This window comes from Boleophthalmus pectinirostris, unplaced genomic scaffold, assembly GCF_026225935.1.
Source record: "Boleophthalmus pectinirostris isolate CB_2022bp ecotype Guang Dong unplaced genomic scaffold, ASM2622593v1 HiC_scaffold_13, whole genome shotgun sequence".
NCBI lineage: Eukaryota > Metazoa > Chordata > Actinopteri > Gobiiformes > Gobiidae > Boleophthalmus > Boleophthalmus pectinirostris.
Window position 1 is genome coordinate 22087593 of NW_026571036.1, and position 12232 is coordinate 22099824.

Consider the following 12232-nt stretch of genomic DNA (forward strand, 5'->3'; position numbering starts at 1 on the left):
ATCTGGAATATTTTACAGTATGGTATTAAACCTTTCTGTCTTCATGGAGACCAAACCAGACGCAATTACAGGTCAGACCTGTATAGAGGCAACCGCGCTCAGAGTAAGAATGCCTATTTTTCTAGGTATTTTAGTGCTATAAAACCATTTGTAATTGAATAAATGTAAGGCAGAGCAGTGACCTCTCCATAGAAACTGCACTTGTACTCAGATTGTGAATAGTTGTTTTTAGGACATCTTCTCCAGCACTCAGCTTGTCCCAGGACTATGATAGAAATAGGAGGTTTAAATCTTTTATTACGTGACAGATCAGGGGAAACCAAAATGGTCAAAACAGATTCATGACACAAGAACACACATTTAAAAGTGCTAAGGTTCATGTTTAACACAGGAACTGGATGTACCTATTTTCTGAGCTGGTCTATGTCATGAGGGAGACAGTTGGTAGCTACAGTAGATATATGCTCTCCTCTTTACTGCTTCACATCTTTCTGTGTGCCTCCTGTGCTCTTTTATTAATGAGAGAAAGTGTGTCCATCTGTAGTTGAAAGGTCTACAGCAGTTTGTCCACACCAGAGCTCAGATTCTATATTCTGCAGTAACAAGATGTACATTAGGAAATATTTTCAGTCAGATGTAAGACCAAAACAAAATGCAAAATATTTCTTTTAGACTAGGTATAGTAAGAATGGTCCAATTAGCATGGTTCATCATCAGTAGAGTTTAAAAGGGCCACTATGTAAAATGTCCAGTGGAGGGTCTGCCAATTGCTTGTTCATGGAGATGTTATTTCTTAGCCTGGAACAGAATTACTAAAAGTTATTATGGAGACAAGCAGGTAGTGCCAAGTTACAAGTCAGACCTGAGGAGAAGCAAGTTGGCTCATAGTCATGCATGCATGTCAAGGTATTTATAGCAATTACCCTATCTGAATAATTGCCAAATTTAATCTAATATTGTGAAACACTCCAGACAAAGCAAGTGGTGGATGCCTCAACAAAGTTCATCCTTTCATATAAGAATCAATTTTTCGAGATGGTTAATACAAGTTTAAGAGCATTTCAGTTAGACGTTCAGTTATTTAGCAGTATGTATGTAAGTGAAAAACAGGTCCCTGCCTCCCTCACCACTGTGTGCATTATTTAAATGTCCTTGTGCAGACTGCATCGTCCACAGATGAGCAGCATGACTCAGACTCAGGCTGTTACACAGTGAGTGGGAGCGCAGTCTGCAACACGCTCAAATCACAACATCTCTTTCACTCAACTCTGTAGCATATTGGTCATGTCAGTGCATTATCTGTCTATTATCTGAAAGTTTTCATTTTAAATCAAAGTCACATTCAAGTTTAGAGCAAAAAAAGGATGAAATATGTCATGAAAGAGGCTGCATATTGCTGAAATAAATCTAGATGATAATAGAGAATACTGAAATCAGACCATAAAACAATATTATTTTAAAAAAGTATTCTAAATGTAAGATATTGTTAAATACTGCTGAGCTGTATACATAAATAACAGAATGCAACACTTCATTAGTTAGTGTATGTAGTTTCGTTAAGTATAGTATAGTATAGTATAGTATAATTCAACCTTCTGCAGGTAAATCTATATTGCAGAAACAAATAACCAAAAATTCCCCACTAGTACAAAGAAAAAGTTTTGTTTAATTTATAAAATACTGAACAATAAGCTGATAAAGTAAAGACAAGAACAGGCCTATGTATGTTGCTTGAGGACAGACTAGGATGTGAGAAGAGAGAGACAGAGAAAGAGAGAGGAGGAGGAGAGAGGAAGGAAGTGAAGGAGGAAGTGCAGAAGAGCGGCATTCCTCTGACCTGAGATCTGCTGACCCACACGGAAACTACAGCAGCACACTCAACTCACACTTAACTCACTGTTACACTTTTAGAGCATGAGAATTAACTTGTGTTTCTTCACTCAGTGTTTATGTCTGAATCAGGGCTGTAGGCCTTTGGTCATTTGGTGAATTAAGTGGAGGATGCTGTCTGAGTAAAATACATTGTTCCCTAGTACTTTTTTCTACATAAATAGTTGTTTTTGCATGAACTCCTATGCAGTCAGTCTTGTGAGTGTAGAGATATAAAGAGATACGCAAATAGTTTCTTTAGTTAAACTACTTTAGTTAACAATTCTTTAATGACTTCAGCCCTAGTGGGGTCCCCTATATATTTCAGAGTGCTCCAGTATCATATTCCTGAAAATGCCCTGCCCTTCACACTGGACACATGAGGTAAATATTAGCTCAGAGCAGATTGTAGTAAGGCAGAGCTGCTCTGAGAGTTCAGGAGCTAAAGACATGTTTGACTTCAAGTTCAACAGCTTCACTATTTGCTGTATGGCATGTGGCGTATAGAGTCGCAACAATTTGTTGGATTAAATGTGACTAACTGACCACTGAAATAATCATTAATCAGATTAAAACACATGACAAAGAACAGTTTATAACTAAGACCATGGAATTGTGTAATTAAAATGGCAAAATAATAAGCCATTTATTATTTTAATCAATAGTAGACTATTCGTAAATATTCTCCATCTAGAAGCCTAAGTCAGCATATTCTACCTTTGGTTTGCACCCTGAGGAAGACTGTGCTGGGCCAAAACATGGTGGGTATTTTATGTCAATAGCCCTGCTGTAATAACGGCTTTTTGATTTTTAAGAGCACCTTGGAATTTTGTCTGTGGGAATAGTTATCCCCCAGCATTTTACTTCACATTATACTCAAAAGACAGAGATGTATGCATATTATTTTTACTTCTGTCTGGTTAAAAATGTGTTTTGAAAACCTCAATGTGTACAACTGACTAATCAACTACTACAATATTTAGTTTCTTATAATTTGTGTCTGTAAAGGGTCTGTTAACAATTACAATGAATTAATTTGTAATATATTTACTCAAAATTTTCAGAAATAAAAAGAACATTTAAATATTCCTTGTACCTCCATATACTAAAGGAGAAAATTATTAGGTATTTCTCACATTGAGTGGTATTGTGCTGTATTGTGCTGTGAGCAGTGGAATCACCTACACACCAGTAACACTTTAGACTGTTTATCATGCTGACATAAGTCAAGAATACACCAACTAAGGTGTTTTTAAAGTAAGTGTATTTCTCACATTGAGTGGTATTGTGCTGTATTGTGCTGTGAGCAGTGGAATCACCAACACACCAATAACACTTTAGACTTTTTAACATACTGACATAAGAGAAGAATACGCCAACCAAAGAGTTTCGAAGTATTGGACATACAGTACATGTAAAACTGAATGGGCTGAAAATGAGAGTGGTCATACAATAGCAAGAAAATATCATCCTTTACTTTATATTGACTTAGCTGCTGTTGGTGCACTAAACTGGGTGACAGTATTTTGGTACGAGGCACTTGCAGGTTGTAGGTAAATTCCAGCCCACAGATGTGAATGTAGTCAAAGCAAACAGAAAGTGAGGGTCTCTCTGAGCGCAGACGTGTTCAAACATGGATCTGCACAACTCTGCTGCTGTCAGCCCCAAGCACTGAGAGAAGGGCCTGGTTTAGGGCCTGGTTTAGACCCCGGTTTAGTCCCACAGCTCGGTTTAGTTTAGTCCCACAGCTCGGTTTAGTTTAGTCCCACCACAGATTGGTTTAGTTTAGTCCCACCACAGTTCGGTTTAGCCAACAGTTTAGTTCCCTGGTTGGTCCCCGGTTTAGTCCCCTCTTGCTCTCACTTTACTGGTCAACAATCAGCTAAACATAAGACAACACTACAATGCAGTTTCAGTATTGAGTGTTCTTATTTCAAAATAGTAATGTCAAAATTGGTCAGCTATACTCTGGACACTCTTGGTCAAGCTAACAGTATGTTTCACTATTGCATGTGGAAGTATGCATGAGAATGTGCAAAACTACCAAATCAACAAGAGGAACAGGGATTTTAAAATACTCAGGAGTTTCAGGGCAGAGTGGTTGTCATTCACAAAAAGGTGCTGCTGGTCTAACTAGTCAAACCAGGCTTAAAGGTGATTTTAACTTGGTTTATCATTGTTGAGTAGTAACTAATTCTAGTTATGCAATTCATCCTGTCAGTATATATGTTTATCCTATACTGAGTCAATGTCAATATAGGTGTGACAGATATGATCAAGCAGTTACTGACTAAATGTTGATACTGACAGATAAAAAGTTTAAAGCCTTTTAAAAGTTTATTGTATGCTTGTCTACATGGATATTATATTACGCTGTCTGCAATTTTCTACAGTATGGCATGGAGACAAGCAGATGATGCTTAGGACCATCTGAGTTCATGGTTTTCGAGACATTTCTGAGCAATAAAAACACCTGCAATAAAATCAGAATTGGCTGTACATAAGTTTAATGCCTTACTATGGAACATTCCAGGAAAAGCAATAATATGGGGAAATAATTAGGCAGAGCCCCACCAGACCAGTTAAATAACACACCTTTAACTTTGAGGTTATGGCATTATAATCAAACAATACAAAGTAAACATGAAAAATAAGAGCTCAAAATTAAAATAATCAGTGGATAATCTGGATGTGATGTAACAGACTGAATAGTGAATAATAGCTTTAGTTCCCCTTGGAGATCCTAATTTGAATCTATTTCAGACGGTGGGAAACCAAACTGACCTAAACTACACCACACTTCACTTCGCTATCTTTAACTTAACACAGCAGAACAGCAAAAGAAAAACTTCAAACCAGTTCCACAACATAGCAGACGGCTGCAACCCTGAGCCACAACTACTTTGAGTCACATAAATATGGACTAGTTTCATAAGATACAGTAGGAGATGGCACCATTTCCTCTGCAGTCTAACCAACACCTGCTTTTAGACAGACTTGTAAATAAATAAACTATAAAACAACTATGATTTAGCATACAAATTTGTGACAAAGTTAGGTACAGTGTCTTAAGTGTTGACTTGACACTGACAGTAGCCCATATTAAAGTAGGTTGAGGGTGTGTAAATGAGAATGTTGCTCTAATGGAAAGAATGTCAGCGTCAAAACAAGATCCTGGTCTTTTAATCAGTCGAAAAAGCACATCAAAGAGGAAGAGGAAGGCAAATTTTACAAGAAGTTGCTCCGAAGTTTGGAGTTTCCTGTCAAGAAATGAGCAGCCTAGGACTTACCAAAAGTCTAAAACAAGCTCCAAGTTTAGGAATATTTTCAGCATGATCTTGCACATGCACAACAGTTGCGTTTGTCAGAGCAATGGCATTTCCTTGTACATGTTTAAGTTGTTAATTAACCTTAAAAATCTCCTGTTTAAACATTAGCAAAAGGAGCTGCCAAATCCATGGATAGAAGCGGCGTTATCCAGCTAGCGAACCATGCTAACAGGCTAACTCCCAACTATTCATTTTTACTACAGATCATCCTAATGACATTTTGCTTTTATACGCACGGACTTTGGGGGATTTTGCATCGTTACATAAGAGGGAAAATGTAGCCAACGATTGTACGAAAGTAAGGCGCCACATCACGGAAAAAACTCACCCATTCCAGACCTTCTCCTCCTCACGACTTGGGAATGACTTTATCCGGGAGGCAGGAGCGGCGCCACGGCTAACTTAGCTTCTAACCAGGTGGGACAAAATGAAGATATTTACGTGATAAACGCCGTAAAAAACGAGTTAAATCTGAAGTAAATCCATTCGCCCGTGTCTCCAGTCGTAGCCAGTCTCCCTAACGGTGATGGTGGCGGTGCTTGAAGTGCAGGAAGTTGCAGAGTCTCCACCTTTCTTGGACAGCCCTCCTCTCCTCTCCTGCGGGGCTCCTGCTGCTGCTGTCTGCTGCCTGTCACCAAAATACAACCACCAGGAAGCCCCGCGAGCTTTCCACAGTGTAATCCCGCGAGAGGAGAGGAGTCCGAGGGGGCTCCTGCTGTGGATAAGAGGATAAGAGGTTCATTCACAAACTACACTGACTTGTGGCCTACTGCTGTAAGTAAATGTCAGTCTGGGCCCACAGAAAAAACAAAAAAACAAAAACTGAATTAATAAAAGCAAACCTCCCATGCAAGGTTAACGCTTGATTATTTGTAACTATAGGGAATGATTGTGATGATAATAATGTTATGATTGTGATGCTAACTTATGCAACATTTTGAGCACTTTTTCACACTCAAAAGGTAGGCTATTTTCTGTCTTTAAATTGTTAATTGCTATAAACAATCCTAGTTTTCATTGTTCTCAAACCAATGAATTACAGATAGCTTACAGCAGGCCTACCTAACAACTATTGATTGTGCTCTAAAACTCAAAACTTTGCATTATTGACTAGAATAGATAACTCAACATAATTAGCGTAGAAAGCTTAAGCATGCAGGCCTGCTTTGTTTAGATAATATTTAGCTCTCGGAATGTGGTGCCCATGTTTTTCTGTGTCAAGGGCTAGCAGCTTTCTGGCCAGTCATTTACACTCATGCAAAGTGTTTGCCCAATAACACAAGTCATAAAGGTCTATGCCAGCAGCAGCAATTCTATTTGTTTGTAGATAGGCTGACACTACTGAGCTACTCTGACAAAGATAAGCTTACTACTGTACCTCACATTTGCATTCTGTTTAAAACTATTGGTAAATGAGGAAAAGTCACTGACCTTGAGGCCTGTGACACAAGGACATTTTTATTACAGTGTGTGAGTGTGCGGGTCTTATCAGTGCCTGAAACAACACACAGTCTATTGTGTAAAAAGGGTGTAGAGAAAATGATACTGAGGAATTACCTCAGTGCAAATACAACAAAGAAGCAAAACAAGAACACTGCAATAATAATTCCCTGAATGCTAAATGTCCGAGTAAGGTGACTGTCCATCCTCAGAGCAGCCTGGACTCCCTGTACTCAGGACAGTAACATCGGATGTCCCAGAGGATTCTAAAAGACGTGCAACATCCACTAAAGAGTTTCAACTGCTTCCCTCTGGTCAAAGGCTTTTAGTCCCAAGAACAAATAGTTTCAAAAGGAGCTTCATTCCAGCTGCTACTGTATTTATGAATAAATTGTAATTTATTTATTTATTTATCAATTTTAGTACATTGTCTTGGAAAAATCCTGTAAAATTTGTCAACTGGACAAAAGTTTATTTGATCAAATACATTTCGCAGCTCATCCAAGCTGCTTCTTCAGGTTTGGTCGGAATGCTGGTGGACACTTCTTTATACCTGCCTGAAGCAGAAGCTAACTACAATGAAACTACTCTCAAACTAACACATCTGCTTGTTTACAGTTTCTGTTCATTAGCTAGACACGTTGATCTTGCAGTGAGTGTGGGGTCTTATTAGCGTAATCATTCTGGGCCATAAGCGGTGCTTTCACATCTCTGGACAAGTCAGATCTGTGGAGAGACCAAAATGATCTGTGGAGAGATCTGACTTGTAATTTGAAATATCTGTAAATTTATTTTAAAAAGTATTTATTACAAAATACATTTAATGCCATTCTGTGAGACATTGGAGAGTAGGTAAAGCAATAAATGTGGAGACACCCCATCACAAATTGCACAGTGCACATTTGATCATCACACACATCAGATACAGACTTAAAATACCATGGTTCCAACACCACTTTTACACAGTGGTTTACACAGTGGTTAATTCCAAATCTAAAGGCTGCTGCAAATGCTTATCTCTCTTTTCACAGCCAGGGGAAGTATTTGAGCATAACTCGGAAACCACAGGAGCCTATTGGACCCATGTCAACAGGCTGTCACTCCACACAAACACAAATCCTATGCAAATGCAGCCACACTCACAGCATGCCTCATTGTTGTGGAGAAAACAGACAATTTCCTCTTTGCATCAAATCACTGCTCCACTGGAAGCCATCTGGATGTGAAGTTTCCTGCTTTGGATCAGAACTCAAAATTACACATGAAAGAGTGAAGTGGGTATTTACTTAGGGAAACTTTCATGAGGTTCATCTTGTCTTCTTGTTATAATTATTAATACTGATGTGTGGAGAAGTGTCATGGTAAAACACATATACATAATTGGCTATGATGAATCAGATCCCACCTGCATGGTACAGAAATAAGTTAAGGCTGTCATAAACATTGACTTTTGCAGAAATGAACCATATGATATGGGTAAACAAATGTGTACTGTATTATACTATTTCTCTAAATTGCCCATTGCATCCTTTAGTGATATTGTTGTTGTTATTCCAAAGGCTTATTTTTCTGTGTAGTTTGGACTGTAATGCATTATCAAATTAGTTCAACATGAACTGAAAGGGAACATAACTTTAATATGTTGAGGCAAACTTGAAAAATCACTGAAATATTATCACAATATAAGGATTTTCTCTTGAAATCAAGTTGTACAGAACGTGACCTGGTTTGAACTGTGACAAAACAATTGATGCTAAGTTGAGTGTGTGTGTGGTGAACATGTGTGTAGCAGTTGTGTAATAGTGGAAACAGGCTGTCAGTGGTAAAAAACAAAAAACAATAATAATAAATATAGAAATTGGTGTCACAAACAAAATGTAGCTGTGGTCAGAAGTTTCAGGAACTAGTGGTTTCAAACATTTTAATATGCTCTTTGTAATTTTGCTTAAGTGACATGCTTGCTGACTTCATTTTATCACCCCCTTGTGGATATTTCATTTTGTATACGTACTAGTATGTCTAATATAGCCGTTTGTAAGACCAAGGTCAAGTTCAATATATTAATTATGTTGTATTTATTTATTTGAGCTTGAAAGAGTAGGATAAAACACATATAGTGACAGAAAGGCTGTTGACTTGTTCACCTATAAAGTGACTGCAAAAGGGCCAAGTAACAACTTATTTGCAGTGTCACTTTTAACTGTAAAATAGTGAACTGATAATAATAATAATAATAATTTATAATAATTTGTGTGCATGTGATAGTCTCCTGTAGCCTGTATTTTTTACTGAGTTTCAGCTGGTTACGTGTAATTTTCCAAAAGCTCCAGCAGAGGGCAGACTCACACCTGATATACGTATGAGGCAAACGATTCGCAGCTCATTCTTTTCTCACCAAAACCGAAAGTAGGTCTGTTGAAAAGATGAGGTAACTTGGACATTTACTCCTGTTTTTGCTCCCCTGTTTTTTTTTATTTTTATTATTTATAGTTAAAAATGTTGCACTAATAAAGCAAGAAAAATATTTAATCTATAATAACATAACATGCATCTAATGGAACAGATCGGGCTTAGTATCTACATCATTACTACACTTAATCACCCTTAAAACACTAGCCTAATTACTCAGTTTCATACTTTAAAGGAGCACTGTGTAACTTTTGAGACTGGAGACCTGACGCCATGGAGATGCTATTGTGTATATAAGATGCATTTATTCAGCTATGGGTGTTTTTATTGCTCCAAAAACATGCATTCTTACTGTGAGTGGGGTCACCTCTTCACAGATCTCCCCTGTAAATTGCCTGGTGGTATCTCTTACTTGTTTCTATGGAGACTGACAAATTTAATGCCATGGTCTGGAACATTACAGGTGTCCCAAACTATGTGCAACTGTGCAACTGGTTAACTGAAATACCAGTGTGTCATATTTTTATCAGCTACATTTTATTACAAATTTCTGTCTCTCATTTTTTGTCAGTTGTATAATTAAGCTTTTGAATGAATGCATCCCTGCACAGTACTCCTGTTTAAATGTCAGTTTGATAGAATTATGTTTATTGCATAGTCTAAAACATAAACATAATAATTTAGCCCTTGAAATCAAAGTGAGACCACCAACAGAACATGCTTTCCCTTCGGCCTGTGATCATCTTAAAGAGGAGGGAGTGGGGAGAGGTTCTGCTTTTGTGGTTGCGCACATGGTTAGAGGCAGTCAGGATGGCTTAATGGTTTGTATATGAACTTGTGTGGCATAGATTATAGAAACTTCCAACCTACCTCCTCAAACAGAATGTAAACATAGCTGAAAAACATGTAAAGAGGACAGGACCCCACACTCAGATTTGGGCTGCATATTTAACACATCAAAATTAGTATTGTATCTTTGCATTAATAGTGTACTGTGTAACATTTATAGGGGAGTGTTTGCCAACTGCTCGTTTCCATGAAGATGCCTGGAATTTTCTACATCATGACACTAAACATATTCATTTCCAAAGAAATGCTATGCTGACAATGAGAATGCATGTTTTTGAGGTATTTTTGAGCAATAAAAATACCTATACTTTACCTAACAGAAGATAGATATGTTTCATTGCATACTGTAGAACAGTGTTTCCCAAACGTCTTTTGGGGGGGGACCCATTTAAAAGTCACAAACCTTTGCAACCAAAGTCAATAGACTTCATTCGTAAATCACAAAATAAAGATGGATTTGACCATTACTGAACATTAATAAGGATATTTTATTGTTGACTGAGTGAGCATGTCTCTCCGAACAATTAGTATTACTCAAGTTTTAAATAATGAAAAACAGTAACTGAACCAGCAATAAAAGGGATCCATAAGTCACCTATTTGGACATTAAATGTAGCCCATTTCTTTTTCTTTTCAACATTCAATTGAAACAGCAATATTGGAACAAAATAGTCACTCGCTCAGAACTGTGTACTGCAATCATACATGCAAATCATGACAAGGCGACCCAAAAAATATCTCTTGCGACCCACCTGAGGGTCACGACCAAACCTTTGGGAAACAATGCTGTAGAACATTCCAGGCAAAGCAATACCAAGTCCATGGAAACAATTAAGTGGCAGACAGTCCACTTGAAAAGCTGCATATTGCACCTTTAAAGCTTGAAGTCTTCCCTGTAGGATGTCTTTGCCAGGTCTTTATTGGCACCATAGTGGGACAGACTAAGCCAGTGCATCTCTATGAGCAGTTGTGTTTTGGTCTTTATCTTTTTAGCAAAGCAGCCTAAATTTGAGAATATCCCTTCCATTGCATCCCACTGACCCACTTAACAACGCTTTCCCCCTGTAGCATAAACAAACATGTCTATGACTATCTCTCCCCCGCTCTGCTCCAGGATTGGCTGATGCCCTCACGTGCAGGGCGCTGGGTAGCTCCTCTCTTATCACGCTTCTATTTACAGAGTGGTTATGGGCTAAATGCATTCTCACTCATGGATGAGCTGTTTACTGCAGCCCCTGGTCAGTGTGTGAGGCAACAGATGGGCTAGGGATACTCAGGACCACTCCCTGCCACTGTCTGCTCCTCTGACCCACAGCACAAAACACAACAACACAACATACACATACAGACTAAGCTTCAGCCTTATACACTACTCCTATGGGTCAAATGTAGACTTATTTATACGGTTGTTTTCTCATGCAGGACAGTGAATGTGTTTGTCTTTGTCTTTTGTAAAGAAGATAATGTCTTGCTCTGTCTCTTGGAATTCTTCAAGGGTTTCTGAAGAATGTCCTTCAGGGTGAAAGATTACAAATTTGAAACATTTGTGGCCAGACATCTAAATGTTTAACAATGTTATCAATAACTAATGAAATCCCCCTCCCGTTACATATTTGTATTAGTTCTGTCAGATATTGTATTGTGTAAAAAGTATTTTTTGGAGCAGAGGAGCTTTTCCCACATGACAGTCCACTTGTGTGTGAGAAACAAGGTGCAGCCGCTCTACACTGTTGAATTATTCAGAAGCCGAGTACTATGGCTCAGCATTTTTTAAGCCCGGGCCTCACGCAGCTGTCCAGGAACTGCAGTGGCCACTCACAGGCACTTCTAGAAACATCCACAATCTTTACAAAACTGTTACACCCAATTTTTGAATAACAGAATAATATAGTAGCCTAAATGCAACAACAATACGATGAAGTTTTCCTCTTTTCCTAGGAAGCATCTAGGAGAGATTAGGCTACATCATGACTCATTGCTGCAGGTGAGGTGCTACATCAAACTTGCTTTTATCCAGTTAGATTAAAATCTAACTAGTTTGTATATTTTACAATGATATCCCTTGTTTACCAGAGCAGCTGTTGTTTTGTCCGACGGAGACTCAAAAGTGAGCAAGATTTAACCCCGCTCTGTGCCCACGTGTACGGCTAACGCTGCGCTCTGATTGGCTGAGCTCCTGCCGTAGTCCCTGCCCCCCGAAGACGTCAGCGCGCCCGTGAGGATGCTGCTCTGCGGAGGGGACAGCCGCACTGCTCACTCCTCAGCCGGACACTGGGCGAGGCGAGCCCGCTGTACCGCTATGGGAATGAGCCAACGCATCCAGGTGAAGCTAGCCC

The 12232-nt window shown here is 38.7% G+C and overlaps 1 protein-coding gene across 1 annotated transcript in view; it reads right to left on the reverse strand.

Moving 5' to 3' along the window:
• The window catches only part of cd2ap (CD2-associated protein), a 45338-nt gene extending 39528 nt beyond the window's left edge, over positions 1-5810 (reverse strand). Inside the window, exon 1 of the mRNA XM_055149425.1 lies at positions 5527-5810. Within this exon, the coding sequence (XP_055005400.1) occupies positions 5527-5530 (4 nt within the window). The 5' untranslated portion in view covers positions 5531-5810. The remainder of the gene's footprint in view (positions 1-5526) is intronic.
• Between the last annotated feature and the right edge of the window lie 6422 nt (positions 5811-12232).